Source organism: Pseudophryne corroboree, chromosome 1 (genome assembly GCF_028390025.1).
Source record: "Pseudophryne corroboree isolate aPseCor3 chromosome 1, aPseCor3.hap2, whole genome shotgun sequence".
NCBI lineage: Eukaryota > Metazoa > Chordata > Amphibia > Anura > Myobatrachidae > Pseudophryne > Pseudophryne corroboree.
Window position 1 is genome coordinate 1,131,870,902 of NC_086444.1, and position 17,279 is coordinate 1,131,888,180.

General features: G+C 48.3%; 1 protein-coding gene across 2 annotated transcripts in view; it reads right to left on the minus strand.

Moving 5' to 3' along the window:
• The window catches only part of CRMP1 (collapsin response mediator protein 1), a 141,089-nt gene extending 124,545 nt beyond the window's left edge, over window positions 1–16,544 (minus strand). Inside the window, exon 1 of one of the 2 annotated variants that reach the window (XM_063923438.1) lies at window positions 15,783–16,538. In XM_063923438.1, the coding sequence (XP_063779508.1) occupies window positions 15,783–16,151 (369 nt within the window). In that variant the 5' untranslated portion in view covers window positions 16,152–16,538. Of the gene's footprint in view, window positions 1–15,782 lie in introns of both variants that reach the window. The other variant, XM_063923447.1, reaches the window with a different exon arrangement.
• Window positions 16,545–17,279: the final 735 nt, after the last annotated feature.

Genomic DNA, 17,279 nt, shown 5'->3' on the forward strand with positions numbered 1-17,279 from the left:
CATCCAAAAAGTCATAGCTTTGACTTAGAAACAAGGCCAAGCGACTCCACTATGCACAAAAACATAGGAACTGCGGTGCAGAAAAATGGCAGCAAGTGCTCTGGACTGATGAGTCAAAATGTGAAATATTTGGCTGTAACAGAAGGCAGTTTGTTCACCGAAGGGCTGGAGAGCGATACAATAATGAGTGCAGGCAATATTGAAGCATGGTGAAGATTCCTTGCAAGTTTGGGGCTGCATTTCAGTAAATAGAGTTGGGGATTTTGTCAGGATTAATGTGGTCCTCTATGCTGAGAAAAACAGGCAGGTACTTATCCATCATAATATACCATCAGAGAGGCATCTGATTAGCTCCAAATTTATCCTGCTGCAGGACAATGGCCCCAAACATACAGCCAATGTATTGTCTTCCACGTAAAGAAGAACAAGGAGTCCTGGAAGTGATGATCTCAACATCATCGAGTCTGTCTGGGGTTTCTCTTTTGTTCATTCACTTTGCATTTTGCTAATTGATGAAAATAAACTATTAACACTTCTATTTTTGAAATCATTCTTACTGTGCAGCTTTTTTTCCCACACCTGCCTAAAACCTTTGCACAGTACTGTATCTCCCCCACTGAAGATGTACTTATATTTAAAAAGAGGTTCAGCAGCAGCTGTGCTCACGTTTGCCTCCGGTGGCCTTGTGACAGTAGCAGACGGTTATTAATATTCTATATTTCTATTGAGCCAAATTATACAGAACAACAAATATTCAGCGCTAAAATGGTCACAGATGAGATGAGATGATCCGTGCAATACACATAATTTATTAAAACACTTTAAAAAAACAGGTTTAGCAACCTTTAAAAATAATATATATATATAAACTGATACGTTAAAAAACTAAAAATTAATAAGCAAGCGTCTATGGCTTAAATATTGCTCCTATGTGAATGTATGGACACAGAATAAACTGGTCGAGTCTTATGACCTGTTCCAACATTGACAGTCCCTTTAATCCTCCTTGGACTTCGACATTCAGATTATATTATTTTGGATCTTATTTATATTCAGATTAATCAGAATACTAGTGTAAAACAGAAGATAGAAAAAACATAAAGGAAAGGATTAGTCAATCAGAAGAGCAAGGTTGCCCAGATTTACAGCAACATGCAGATATCCGTCTGCTCCTCTGAAATAATTCCTTATTATGCTGTACATGGCTGAGATCTCAGGGGGTAATTCCAAGTTGATCGCAGCAGGAATTTTTTTAGCAGTTGGGCAAAACTATGTGCACTGCAGGGGAGGCAGATATAACATGTGCAGAGAGAGTTAGATTTGGGTGGGTTAATTCAGACCTGATCGCAACAGCAAACTTTTTCTCTAATGGGCAAAACCATGGGGGTCATTCCGACCCGATCGCTCGCTGCAGTTTATCGCAGTGCAGCGATCAGGTCGGAACTGCGCATGCGCCGGCGCCGCAGTGTGCCGGCGCATGCCTTCCGTCGTTGCCTAGCGAACGCCTCTGAGGCAGAGGCGGTCGCTGGGCGGGGGGGGGGGGTAATGGACGGCGGCGTTAAGCCGCCGTTTAGGGAGCGCGGTCTGGCCAATGCAGGCATGGCTGGACCGTTGGGCAGGGGCGGGCCACGGCGGCCGCTGCGACCCGGGGTAGCGAAGAGGTTCTCCCGCCCAGCCGCAGGAGCTGCGCTGGCCGGGAGTAACTCCTGAGAAGCAAAAGCATCGCCGCTGTGCGATGCTTTTGCATTTCTGTGGGGGAGGGGGGGGGGGGTCAGGCACTGACATGCGGGGCGGCCCCCCGCATGTCTGAGTGCCTGATCGTAGCTGTGCTAAATTTAGCACAGCTACGATCAATTTGGAATGTTACTGCAGGGGGGGCAGATGTCACATGTGCAGAGAGAGTTAGATTTGGGTGTGGTGTGTTCAAACTGAAACCTAAATTGCAGTGTAAAAATAAAGCAGACAGTATTTACCCTGCACAGAAACAATATAACCCACCCAAATCTAACGCTCTCTGCACATGTTATATCTTCCCCACCTGCAGTGTACATGCCCATTAGAGAAAGATTTTGCTTTTGTGATCAACCCTGAATAAGGCCCAATGACAGACTAATGGCTCTTCTTAGGCGCACTGGATGACAATGATTAAAATGATGTAAAGATATGTAAAGAATTCAAAATAAGCACTATATTACAATCAGAATGAAGCAAACAGTAAAACAGTGAAAAAAAATAGATAGAATGCAGTAAACAGTAAAAAATATATATATATATATTTTCTTTCACTTGTGGTATAATGAATTAATAGCTATTATATTGCTGCAATTTTAATAATGGCATAAAAAAACAAAATCATAACAGTATCATCCAGTCAGATTCACTGTTTTTCTTTTTGTGAATTAACACTATTCAGATATAGGACCCATACTGTAGCATTGATACTGTATATAGCCAAAGCCCGTGATGCGTACGCTTACCGCAGTCTGGAGGAGAGATCCGATTCAGTGGCTGCGAATAAGCCCTGAAAAACGCCTTAGAATTACTTGCTGAAAGCTACATTCATAATAAGTAACATAGAATGGGATGTGTTCGGTGTCGGAATCTTTAGTGTCGGGATGTCGCTGGCGGTCATGTGACCGACGGCATCCCGACCGACGGTATTACATACAGAACCCCATAGAACTACTATGCCTTAGCAGGGAAAACAATTGTATACGCAAGGTATACAACGACTGTATTCTAAATCATATTACTGACCACAAGCCAGTATAGTCTGCATGAAGAATCAGTTGATCACACGTGATCCACGTTGTTCAATACACACAGGGTCCGATTCAGATGAACGCAAGTTGTCCGTAAAAGCCCCCGCATTCTGGGGGTAATTCAGACCTGATCGCTAGGGTGCATTTTTTGCATCCCTGCGATCAGGTAGTTGCCGCCTACAGGAGGAGGGAGATTTCGCGTTGCGATCGCATGTGCAGGAGAGCTGCACAGACAGAAGTTTGTGCAGTCTCTGCACAGCCCAGGACTTTCTCAGCCGCTGCGATGATCAGGGCCGGAGCGGACATCAGAAACCCTCCTTCCAAACGCCTGGATCCTCCTGCGTTTTTCTAGACACTCCTCTAAAACAGTCAGTTGCCACCCACAAACAGCCTCTTCCTGTCAGTCACCTTGCGATCGCTTGTGCGATCGCTTTGTTTGCACTATCCCTTCGCTCCCCAGCACTGCGGACCGACATGCGCAGTTCAGACCTGATTGCCCGCTGTGTGAAAAAGCACAGCAGCGATCGGGTCTGAATTACCCCCTCTGTGCACTGACCTAGCTGCGAGAAACCGCTGTATGCAGAGATGTGCTCGGCCCTGCACCCACACAACCCAAATCTGACTGACTGCTTTCAAACCAATCATTATTATTAGTGTGCACTTGCTCCAGACCTAACCCTGGCGATAAAGACCCATCTGACAATGGGCATTCCCATACATAGAGCTGGGTTAAGGTTTGTGGGGGCACCAGGGTAACAAACTAGTGATGGCCACTAGCAATTGCCAATAAGATGTGCTGGCGATGGTATTACACAGCATCATGTGTAAATACTCCCAGCACCACAAATATGTGAACTGTGAACACACTACAGTGCCCCTAGTTCACATTATCCCACAGTGCAGTCTTCATTGGTGAAGTTACTATGTGCGTGGGCTCTTTCATGTGTGGAGGCTCCTTCATGTGTGGGGGCCCCTGAGTGACTATATATGTGCACTGCTCAAAACAATAAAGGGAACACTAAAATAACACATCCTAGATCTGAATGAATGAAATATTCTTATTAAATACTTTGTTCTTTACATAGTTGAATGTGCTGACAACAGTGGCGTAACTAGAAATTTTTCTTCCCCAAGCCAAAAAATTATTTGGCGCCCCCCCACCCCCCCCCCACCCCCACCCGCCGCATAATTGGGAGCAAGAAAGGGATAAATATGCAAAAAAAGGGGCGTGTTTTTTTTGGAATGGGCGTGGTTTCTCATAAAGGGGCGTGGTATTGCAGGAAAAGACTACCTTATACCCCAGTTTTGCAACCTGCACGCCCAGACGTTAGCCACCACAGGAAAGAAAAATAATCCTGATTCATGCCCCTTACATTATTTGTCATTTTTCCTCCTTATAGTAATGCCCAGTATACATTATGCCACATACTGCAATGGCCCTTAGACATTATTCCACACACAATAATGCACATGACACATTATGCCACACACCATAATGCCCCCGACACATTATGCCACACACCGTAATGCCTGTGACACATTATGCCACACACCGTAATGCCTGTGACACATTATGCCACACACCGTAATGCCCCCGACACATTATGACAGGAATCGCAATGCCCGTTATACGTTATGCTATACACTGCAATGCCCCTGATACATTATAGCACATACAATGCCTGTGACACATTATGACACACACCGCAATGACCTTGAGACATTATACCACAATGCCCGTGATATAGTATACCATACACCGTAATGCCTGTGACACATACCGCAATGCCCTGCCCGTTATACCCTATGCCACACACCGCAATGCCCGTTATGTATTATGCCACACTGCAATGACCCTGAGACATTATACCACATACCACAATGCCCGTGATATAGTATACCACACACCGTAATGCCTGACACATTATGACACACACCGCAATGTCCGTGATACATTATGCCACACACTGCAATGACCCTGAGACATTATACCACATATCACAATGCCCGCGATATAGTATACCATACACCGTAATGCCTGTGACACATTATGACACACACCGCAATGTCCGTGATACATTATGCCACACACCATAATGCCCATTACACATTAAGTCCTACAGTAAGGCTTCTAATTACTTTTCAATTACCTTCTCGTTGTCAGGGGTTTCATGCACTGGGTGTCATGCTCGTTGCCAGGTGTTTCATGCACTGGGTGTCATGCTCGTTGTCAGGTGTTTCATGCACTGGGTGTCATGGTCGTTGTCAGGTGTTTCATGCACTGGGTGTCATGCTCGTTGCTAGGAGGTAGTCCTGCTGTGCTCCCAGTGCCACATATGACCCCAGTGCCAGATATTCCCCCACGGTGCCAGGTACTCACATGCCCCCGGTGCCAAATATAGCCCCCCCCATGTGCCAGGTACACATATACCCCCCCCCAGTGCCACATATGCCCCCAATGCCAGACATCCCCCCCCCAGTGCCAGATATCCCCCCCAGTGCCAGACATCCCCCCCCCCCAGTGCCATATATGCCACAGTGCCAGATATCCCCCCTAGTGCCAGACATCTCCCCCCCCAGTGCCATATATGCCCCAGTGCCAGACATCCCCCCCCCAGTGCCAGATATTCCTCCCAGTGCCGCCGTCGCCGCCGCCGCTTATTGGAGGGACACGGAGGGCACAGATCGCCTCTCCTGTGTCCCTCCTGCTGCATCATCTCCGGCGGCCGCGGGTCTAATAGGGGGAAGTGCCGTCCGTGAGCCAATTAGAGCTCACGGACGGCACTTCCCCCTATTAGACCCGCGGCCGCCGGAGATGATGCAGGAGGGACACAGGAGAGGCACACGCTGTGCCGTCCGTGTCCCTCCAACAAGCGGCGGCGGGAAGGAGAAAGCAGTCTGACATGCGGGCGCTCGTCCGCATGTCAGTCTGCTGTAATCAGTGGCGCCCCCGCAGCCCCTCGCCCCCAAGCCACCGCGAGGACTGCGGGGGCAGTAGTTACGCCACTGGCAGACAACAAAATCACACAAAAATTATCAATGGAAATCAAATTTATTAACCCATGGAGGTCTGGATTTGGAGTCACCCTCAAAATGAAAGTGAAAAAACACACTACAGGCTGATCCAACTATGATGTAATGTCCTTAAAACAAGTCAAAATGAGGCTCAGTAGTGCGTCTGGCCTTCACGTGCCTGTATGACCTCCCTAAAACCCACACAAGTGGCTCAGGTAGTGCAGCTCATCCAGGATGGCACATCAATGCGAGCTGTGGCAAGAAGGTTTGCTGTGTCTGTCAGCGTAGTGTCCAGAGCATGGAGGCACTACCAGGAGACAGGCCAGTACATCAGGAGACGTGGAGGAGGCCGTAGGATGGCAACAACCCAGCAGCAGGACCGCTACCTCCGCCTTTGTGCAAGGAGGAACAAGAGGAGCACTGCCAGAGCCCTGCAAAATGACCTCCAGCAAGCCACAAATGTGCATGTGTCTACTCAAACGATCAGAAACAGACTCCATGAGGGTGGTATGAGGGACCGACGTTCACAGGTGGGGGTTGTGCTTACAGCCCAACACCGTGCAGGACGTTTGGCATTTGCCAGAGAACACCAAGATTGGCAGGTTCTCACTGAGCACATGTGACAGACGTGACAGAGTCTGGAGACGCCAAGGAGAACGTTCTGCTGCCTGCAACATCCTCCAGCATGACCGGTTTGGCAGTGGATCAGTAATGGTGTGGGGTGGCATTTCTTTGCGGGGCCGCACAGCCCTCCATGTGCTCGCCAGAGGTAGCCTGACGGCCATTAGGTACCGAGATGAGATCCTCAGATCCCTTGTGAGACCATATGCTGGTGCGGTTGGCCCTGAGTTCCTCCTAATGCAAGACAATGCTAGACCTTATGTGGCTGGAGTGTGTCAGCAGTTCCTGCAAGACGAAGGCATTGATGCTATGGACTGGCCCACCCTTTCCCCAGACCTGAATCCAATTGAGCACATCTGGGACATCATGTCTCGCTCCATCCAACGCCACGTTGCACCACAGACTGTCTAGGAGTTGGCGGATGCTTTAGTCCAGGTCTGGGAGGAGATCCCTCAGGAGACCATCCGCCACCTCATCAGGAGCATGCCCAGGCATTGTAGGGAGGTCATACAGGCACGTGGAGGCAACACACTACTGAGCCTCATTTTGACTTGTTTTCTCTGACGTCCTAAGTGGATGCTGGGACTCCGTAAGGACCATGGGGATTAGCGGCTCCGCAGGAGACTGGGCACAACTAAAGAAAGCTTTAGGACTACCTGGTGTGCACTGGCTCCTCCCACTAAGACCCTCCTCCAGACCTCAGTTAGATTCTTGTGCCCAGCTGAGCTGGATGCACACTAGGGGCTCTCCTGAGCTCCTAGAAAGAAAGTATATTTTAGGTTTTTTATTTTACAGTGAGATCTGCTGGCAACAGACTCACTGCAGCGAGGGACTAAGGGGAGAAGAAGCGAACCTACCTAACTGGTGGTAGCTTGGGCTTCTTAGGCTACTGGACACCATTAGCTCCAGAGGGATCGACCGCATGGAACCGGCCATTGATGTTCGGTCCCGGAGCCGCGCCGCCGGCCCCCTTACAGAGCCAGAAGCAAGAAGTGTTCCGGAAAATCGGCGGCAGAAGACTTCAGTCTTCACCAAGGTAGCGCACAGCACTGCAGCTGTGCGCCATTGCTCCTCATGCACACCTCACACTCCGGTCACTGATGGGTGCAGGGCGCTGGGGGGGGGGGGCGCCCTGAGCAGCAATATAAACACCTTGCCTGGCAAAATCATCACAATATATAGCCCCAGAGGCTATATATGTGATAAATACCCCTGCCAGAATCCATAAAAAAGCGGGAGAAAAGTCAGCGAAAAAGGGGCGGAGCTATCTCCCTCAGCACACTGGCGCCATTTTCTCTTCACAGTGCAGCTGGAAGACAGCTCCCCAGGCTCTCCCCTGTAGTTTTCAGGCTCAAAGGGTTAAAAAGAGAGGGGGGGGCACTAAATTTAGGTGCAATATTGTTTATACAAGCAGCTATTGGGGGAAAAATCACTCAGTTATAGTGTTAATCCCTGCATTATATAGCGCTCTGGTGTGTGCTGGCATACTCTCTCTCTGTCTCCCCAAAGTACTTTGTGGGGTCCTGTCCTCAGTCAGAGCATTCCCTGTGTGTGTGCTGTGTGTCGGTACGGCTGTGTCGACATGTGGGATGAGGAAGGTTACGTGGAGGTGGAGCAGAGGCCGATAAATGGGATGTCGCCCCCTGTGGGGCCGACACCAGAGTGGATGGATAGGTGGAAGGTATTAACCGACAATGTCAACTCCTTACATAGAAGGCTGGATGACGTAAAACAGCTGTGGGACAGCCGGCTTCTCAGCCCGCGCCTGCCCAGGCGTCTCAAAGGCCATCAGGGGCTCAAAAAAAAGCGCCCGTTACCTCAGATGGCAGACACAGATGTCGACACGGAGTCTGACTCCAGTGTCGACGAGGTTGAGACATATACACAATCCACTAGGAACATCCGTTACATGATCTCGGCAATGAAACATGTGTTACGCATTTCTGACATGAACCCAAGTACCACATAAAAGGGGTTTTATTTTTGGGGAGAAAAAGCAGCCAGTGTTTTGTTCCCCCATCAGATGAATGAATGAAGTGTGTAAAGTAGCGTGGGTTCCCCCGATAAGAAACTGGTAATTTCTAAAAAGTTACTGATGGCGTACCCTTTCCCGCCAGAGGATAGGTCACGTTGGGAGATATCCCTTAGGGTGGATAAGGCGCTCACACGTTTGTCAAAAAAGGTGGCACTGCCGTCTTAGGATACGGCCACCTTGAAGGAGCCTGCTGATAAAAAGCAGGAGGCTATCCTGAAGTCTGTATATACACACTCAGGTTATATACGGAGACCTGCAATTGCCTCAGCATAAATAGTGCTGCTGCAGCGTGGTCTGATACCCAGTCAGATAATATTAATACTCTAAGACAGGGATAATAGTTTGCTAACATAGAGCATATTAAAGACGTCATCTTAGATATAAAGGATGCACAGAGGGATATTTGCCGGCTGGCATCCAGAATTAATGCAATGTCCATTCTGCCAGGAGGGTATTAGAAACCCGGCAGTGGACAGGTGATGCTGCCTATAAAAGGCACATGGAGATTCTGCCTTATAAGGGTGAGGAATTGTTTGGGGATGGTCTCTGGGACCTCGTATCCACAGCAACAGCTGGGAAGAATTTTTTTTACCTCAGGTTTCCTCACAGCCTAAGAAAGCACTGTATTTTCAGGTACAGTCCTTTCGGCTTCAGAAAAGCAAGCGGGTCAAAGGCGCTTTATTTCTGCACAGAGACAAGGGAAGAAGGAAAAAGCTGCACCAGCAGCCAGTTCCCAGGATCAAAAATCTTCCCCCGCTTCCTCTGAGTCCACCGCATGACGTTGGGGCTCCACAGGTGGAGACAGGTGCGGTAGGGGCGCGTCTCGGGAACTTCAGGGACCAGTGGGCTTGCCCACAGGTGGATCCCTAGGTTCTGCAAATAGTATCACAGGGATACAGGCTGGAGTTCGAGGCGACTCCCCCTCGCCGTTACCTCACATCAGCCTTGCCTGCTGCCCTCGGAGAAAGGTAGTACTGGCGGCAATTCACAAGCTGTACTTCCAGCAGGTGAAATCAAGGTACCCCTCCTTCAACAAGGCCGGGGTTACTATTCCAAAATGTTGTGGTACCGAAACCAGACGGTTCGGTGAGACCCATTCTAAAATTGAAAGCCTTGAACACTTATATACGAAGCTTCAAGTTCAAAATGGAATCGCTCAGGGCGATTATTGCAAGCCTGGAGAATTTCATGGTATCACTGGACATCAAGGATGCTTACCTGCATGTCCCTATTTACCCTCTTCACCAGGAGTACCTCAAAATTGTGGTACAGGATTGTCATTACCAATTCCAGACGTTGCCGTTGGTCTGTCCCCGGCACCGAGGTATTTACCAAGGTAATGGCCGAAATAATTATCCCGTACTTGGACGATCTCCTTATAAAGGCGAGGTCCAGGGAGCAGTTGTTCGGCGGAGTAGCACTATCTCGGGAAGTGCTACAACAGCACGGCTGGATTCTGAATATTCCAAAGTCGCAGCTGGTTCCTACGACGCGTCTACTGTTCCTGGGTATGGTTCTGGACACAGAACAGGATAAAAAGGGTTTCTCCCGGAGGAGAAGTCCAAGGAGTTGTCGTCTCTAGACAGAGACCTCCTAATACGTATACAGGTGTCGGTGCATCAATGCACGCGAGCCCTGGGAAGGATGGTAGCTTCTTACGAAGAAATTCCATTCGCCAGGTCCCATGCAAGGATTTTCCAGTGGGATCTGTTGGACAAGTGGTCCGGGTCGCATCTTCAGATGCATCGGCGGATAGCCCTGTCTCCAAGGGCCAGGGTGTCGCTGTTGTGGTGGCTGCAGAGTGCTCATCTTCTAGGGGGCCGCAGATTCGGCATACAGGACTGGGTCCTGGTGACCACGGATGCCAGCCTTCGAGGCTGGGGGGCAGTCACACAGGGAAGAAACTTCCAAGGCTATGGAAAAGTCAGGAGACTTCCCTACACATAAATATTCTGTAACTAAGGGCCATTTACAATGGCCTAAGTCAGGCTAGACCCCTGCTTCAACACCGGCCGGTGCTGATCCAGTCAGACAACATCACGGCGGTCGCTCAAGTAAACCGACAGGGCGGCACAAGAAGCAGGATGGCGATGGCAGAAGCCACAAGGATTCTCCGATGGGCGGAAAATCATGTGTTAGCACTGTCAGCAGTGTTCATTCCCGGAGTGGACAACTGAGAAGCAGACTTTCTCAGAAGACACGACCTCCACCCGGGAGAGTGGGGACTTCATCCAGAAGTTTTCCAAATAATTGTACACCGTTGGGAAAGGCCACAGGTGGACATGATGGCGTCCCGCCTCAACAAAAAGCTACAAAGATATTGCGCCAGGTCAAGGGACCCTCAGGCGATAGCTGTGGCCGCTCTGGTAACACCGTGGGTGTACCAGTCGGTGTATGTGTTCCCTTCTCTGCCTCTCTTACCCAGGGTAATGAGAATAATAAGAAGGAGAGGAGTAAGAACTATACTCATTGTTCCGGGTTGGCCAAGAAGAGCTTGGTAACCAGAACTCCAAGAAATGATCTCAGAGGACCCATGGCCTCTGCCGCTCAGACAGGACCTGCTGCAGCAGGGGGCCTGTCTGTTCCAAGACGTACCGCGGCTGCGTTTGACGGCATGGCGGTTGAACGCCGGATCCTGAAGGAAAAGGGCATTCCGGAGGAAGTTATCCCTACGCTATTTAAAGCTAGGAAAGAAGTGAACGCAAACCATTATCACCGCATATGGCGGAAATATGTTGCGTGCTGTGAGGCCAGGAAGGCCCCAAAGGAGAAATTTCAGCTAGGTCGATTTCTGCACTTCCTACAGTCAGAGGTGACTATGGGCCTAAAATTGGGTTCCATGAAGGTCCAGATTTCGGCTCTATCGATTTTCTTCCAAAATAGAACTGGCTTCACTGCCTGAAGTTCGGACTTTTGTTAAGGGAGTGCTGCATAGTCAGCCCCGTTTGTGCCTCAAGTGGCACCGTGGGATCTCAACGTGGTGTTGGATTTCCTGAAGTCGCATTGGGTTGAGCCACTTAAATCCGTGGAGCTACAATACCTCACGTGGAAAGTGGTCATGCTGTGGGCCGTGGCGTCGGCCAGGCGTGTATCAGAATTGGCGGCTTTGTCATACAAAAGCCCTTATCTGTATTTTATATGGATAAGGCGGAATTGAGGACTCGTTCCCAATTCCTTCCTAAGGTGGTATCAGTTTTTCATGTGAACCAACCTATTGTGGTGCCTGCGGCAACTTGGGACTTGGAGGATTCCAAGTTACTGGATGGACGTAGTCAGGGCCCTGAAAAGTATATGTTTCCAGGACGGCTGGAGTCAGGAAAACTGACTCGCTATTTATCCTGTATGCACCCAACAAGCTGGGTGCTCCTGCTTCTAAGCAGACTATTGCTCACTGGATCTGTAGCACGATTCAACTTGCACATGCTGCGGCTGGACTGCCGCACCCTAAATCTGTAAAGGCCCATTCCACGAGGAAAGTGGGCTCTTCTTGGGCGGCTGCCCGAGGGGTCTCGGCTTTACAACTTTGCCGAGCTGTTACTTGGTCGGGTTCAAACATTTTTGCAACAGTCTACAAGTTTGATACCCTGGCTGAGGAGGACCTAGAGTTTGCTCATTCGGTGCTGCAGAGTCATCCGCACTCTCCCGCCCGTTTGGGAGCTTTGGTATAATCCCCATGGTCCTTACGGAGTCCCAGCATCCACTTTGGACGTCAGAGAAAATAAGATTTTACTCACCGGTAAATCTATTTCTCGTAGTCCGTAGTGGATGCTGGGCGTCCATCCCAAGTGCGGATTGTCTGCAATACTTGTTTATAGTTATTGCCTAACTAAAGGGTTATTGTTGAGCCATCTGTTGAGAGGCTCAGTTATGTTTCATACTGTTAACTGGGTATAGTATCACGAGTTATACGGTGTGATTGGTGTGGCTGGTATGAGTCTTACCCGGGATTCAAAATCCTTCCTATTTGTGTCAGCTCCTCCGGGCACAGTATCCTAACTGAGGTCTGGAGGAGGGTCTTAGTGGGAGGAGCCAGTGCACACCAGGTAGTCCTAAAGCTTTCTTTAGTTGTGCCCAGTCTCCTGCGGAGCCGCTAATCCCCATGGTCCTTACGGAGTCCCAGCATCCACTACGGACTACGAGAAAAAGATTTACCGGTGAGTAAAATCTTATTTTAAGGACATTACATCAAAGTTGGATCAGCCTGTAGTGTGTTTTTCCACTTTAATGTTGAGTGTGACTCCAAATCCAGACCTCCATGGGTTAATAAATTTGATTTCCATTGATAATTTTTGTGTGATTTTGTTGTCAGCACATTCAACTATGTAAAGAACAAAGTATTTAATAAGAATATTTCATTCACTCAGATCTAGGATGTGTTATTTTAGTGTTCCCTTTATTGTTTTGAGCAGTGTATATATGTATATATATATATATATATATATATATATATACACACACACACACACACACATTTCTGCACGCTAAACTTTGGCTATGTTCAAACGGGTTGAGTATGCGTGACTGGCGGTCAGGAGACCTCTGGTCACTATTCCGAGTGGAACGAAGCCCCTTGTGGGCTCGGTGGCGAACTGTGCTCACCATAGTTTATATTCCCACACTATGGGTGTCGTGGACACCCACGAATGGAAATAATCCCTGTTAGTTGGCATGCTGACTGTCGGGACTGTAGGGGGCCGGGATTCCGGTGTTGGTATTGTGACTGGCGGTCAAACACCCAATAATGCCACTTCAGCGGCAGGTGGAGGTGGGACTGAGTTGTGTGTGACTCAGCGTTTGCAGCTGTTGCATACTGTCATTACCAGGTAATGCGCAGGGCAAATACCCGCAAGGTACAGATGTGTCCTCATTCACTATTGTCACAGTCATGCCATAGAGCCCTTCTCAGTGCACCAGGTCCTGTGCAAATCAGCTTGTGACGAGCGTCTTTTTCACTCAAATGTGCGTCCTAGTCGCAAAAACTAAACAATCAGATGCGACAAAACTGCTCAATGACACTGCACTGATTAATTTGATATGTGACACTTGTATATCTGTGTGCAACTGAGTCTGAATCTGTACACGAAGTCTTATTATGCAGCGACCAAAGCTTTTTTCTGTTGTATTTCATTTGTGACTTTGTACTATACATATTTAAAACAAATTCCTGTGCAGTAAAAGTCGCAGCTCACGTTTCCGGCACAGACTGAGTGGTGTTTCGCTGCATCTGCAGTATGACTCTTATAGGCCCTACACACATGCCGATTTTCTGAAAGATATGAACGATCTCGTTCATAAATGAACGAGAACTCGTTCATATCTTTCAGTGTGGAGACTCCAGCGATGAACGATGCGCGTCCCCGCGCTCGTTCATCGCTGGTCTCCCGTCGGCTGTGCATGCAGGCCAATATGGACGATCTCGTCCATATTTGCCTGCACTTCAATGCAGCCGCGTGACGGGGGGGAGTGAAGAAACTTCACTCCCCCCGTCACTGCCCCCCCGCCGCCGGGTCGCCCGTTCTCTGTAAAGCGCTGCGGAATATGTGTGCGCTATATAAATAATTGGTAATAAATAATTCAATCTCCGCAATAGCCCGAAGTTTGTTACAATAGGCACAACACATTATTTTCACTATCAACATTATTTTATTCAAGAAACATTTCACAATTGTTACAGAAGTTTTGTTAGTCATATGAAAGCCCAATTTGTGTGAAGTTTGTATGTTCCTATTTTTTTTACGTGGATTTCCTCCGAGTTTAATCCCACACTACAAAACATGCTGGTGGTGATGCTGGTGGTGGTGGTGGTGGTGGTGGTGGTGGCTGGTGGTGGTGGTGGTGGTGGTGGTGGTGGGTGGGTGGGTGGCTGGGTGTGTCTCTTAAGGATTGGCTTCATAAATAACACTGAAACTCAAAAACATGTCTTAAACATGCAGAAACAGGTAGCGACACATGTTTTAGGGATCAAATTAGTTTGACAATTAGACTTCTGTATGGTAAGTTGAATTATATAAGTGGTTCACCATAAGTTACATCAATAGATGGTGACTGGGCTTCTGCTTCCCTAGTAGAAAGTACTTTTTTTAAATATATAAACAAACATAGAAAATTATTATTTCTACCTTAGTTATTCTAAAATGGATATTTATCAGCCACAATTCTTCCTTTTACATACTACAGTACATCTTACCACAAATGTGCAAACAAACTGAAAAGTTTATGACAAACCGACAAAATAGGAACATGAAACAATGTATAATACAGGAGAAATGTAATATATGCACAGGCGGGTGATAAATTCCCACACACTGAGCTACTGTGCAGTAGGCAAACAGCATACTAGATAAGAAGTGGATAAAACTAACCAAAAATGGATTCCTCCCAAAGCAAGCTTGGCTTCTCTGCCAAAGTCAGAAGAACCTGAAGCCCTGTCAGCTAGTCCTAAATTGACAGCCTCAAGCACATTAAAATGCAAAGTGAATGTGTTGGGACAGAAGGCAGAGGCACTGGCAGAGGAGAACTGGAGGCCTCCCACATTCAGCACCACTGCCCTTTGTTACACAAGTATTGCAGCATCCTTTACTCTCCAGGAAAGCAGTGACTGGCTCTGAGGCGCAGGAAGGACAGGGTTAATTCTCTCAACCATTGCAAATTATTATTAATTGTTAACTCTCCATCATATCAATTAGCATATAACCCTAATGCTGTAACCTTTGCTGGAATATTAAAATACCACTCAGCTCACTCATCCATCCTCCTCACCAATGGGATTAAAGGATGCCAGATTCTGCAAATGCAATGACGTCACATTTCTCTAATAATTTAACCTGGTGCAGTTATTGTTGGGGGGGGGGGGGGGGAGCAGCATGCCAGTTCATTTTCCTGCAATACATTTCCAGATGAGCCCTATGCACACATGAGACTAAAATATCATTGCTACATTATATCTCTAGGTATTACATTACAAAAGTAAAATTTACCATGCTCAACAGGGAGCTCATTACGACCTTGAAGAAAAAAAGAGGATAAAAAGGACCAATAGATTTACAATAACCAGGCATGGGCTATTAGATTGCAAGCTCTTGGGCAAGGAAAGCTCTGCATCTGCAAATACACCATCACTCATCTAGCTATCATTACAGCAATGCCACCGAGTATAAAGCATCATAACCCGGCTTTGCTCTCATCAGGAGGGCCTGCAGTACCTATAGGGTTAATCATAATATCATGTAATTAACCTGAACAAATGTAACAGCACCCCCATGGTCAATGTGTCTCCATACGGTGCTGGTCCCCCTTGCAGCCCCCACAGCTGCTGCATACCACCCCCAGCCTCTCCCTATGTACTGTACCTTGCCATTGTCCTGCCCCTGCAGTAGCTCCTTCCCACCGGAGTACTTGATCTCAATGCCGAGGGTCCTGTCGTCCCTTTCTCCGGGGGAGCTAATGACAGAGCCGGAGATCTCACTGACATCGCTGGCTGTCTCACTGAAATTATCCCCATCCAGCTCCTGCCTGCTGCTGCTCCTTGGGGTGCGGGTCCCCTTCTTGCCCACACTGTAGGCATCAAAATCAATGGTCTTGTTCTCATAAGCCCCCTCCACATTGGCAAACATGCCCCCATACTTCACCCTGGGGGTCTGGGCAGTGGTCCCTGGTCTGGCCAGGTAGACTGGGAGATCATCCTCCTTATTCCAGTTTCTCTTCCTCTCTGCTGCCATTACTGCTGCTCCCCCTTATCCTCCTCTCTCACTAGATGGATGAGCAGGTTCTGCCGCTGCTGCTGCTGATCATATAAAATGCAGCAGTGCGGTGTCTGTGCTGGAAGCCTGGAGACACAAGGACACTATTGTTACCAGCAAGAGGAAATGTGCAATCAAGGGTCCAGCTGGAAGGGATCCTGGAGGTAGATGTCTGCTTGCTCAGGGTCTGCAGCACATGGAGAGACCAGATACAGTGTAGCACTTGCTGCTGGGCTCCCTCTCTGGTTAACAGGGGCTGCGCTGGTAACTGGTGCTCTGGAGAGACAAGACCCACAGACAGCCACCCACTCAAGGCACTGCTATGGCTCTAGGGGGACACCTCTAGGAGAAAAACCTCAATGTGGCTTCTTTTTCACCTCCCACTAATGGGAGACAGAGCTGGCCCTCCTCTTCCTGACTCCCAGCTAGAGAACAGGACAGCTCCTTGGCTGACCCTGCTAGACTGGGTACAGTCACACTGACAGGCACTACATCATTATCTCATTACATAAAATAGGTTCTCACAGTGACCTGCAATGGTGCAGGTGTAGCTATATGTCTATTCAATCACCAGCACCACAGTAACTACAGTGCATGACATCAGCAACCCCTTTGCAACTTTGTACTGGTGTTTGGGAAAGGTCTGGGGTCCTGTAGTTTAAATAAACCTTGGAGACAATCCACAGAGCTAAACTTCTGCGCTGTACTATATGTGTCCAAAGATCCCTTGATTGTGCATTTATAAAGATGCACATTTCAACAGTGAGTGTTGTGCTGAGGAAGAGATTAGGGATGACTTCTGCTTCCTCTGCAGCAATCAGCTTCGGCATGTCAGGGGTTAGCTGCAGAAGGATGCGTTGTTCTCACCTGGTAGTTTATGGGTGAAGTGTTGTTTTAGTGCTGTCTCAGTCTGCAGTGTGGTGCAGTGCTGTGTTACCCAGTCACTGGTTGTCTTCTGACACCTCACATCTGCAGGCTGAACTTAGAACCAATCAGATGAGGGTAAAAGAAAACTTCTGTTTCTTCATGTAAACCCACCCCCCCCCCCCACCCCACCTCACCCCACCTCATCCAACATTTTTTAGCTGCAGGTCAAAGCCACTGGCA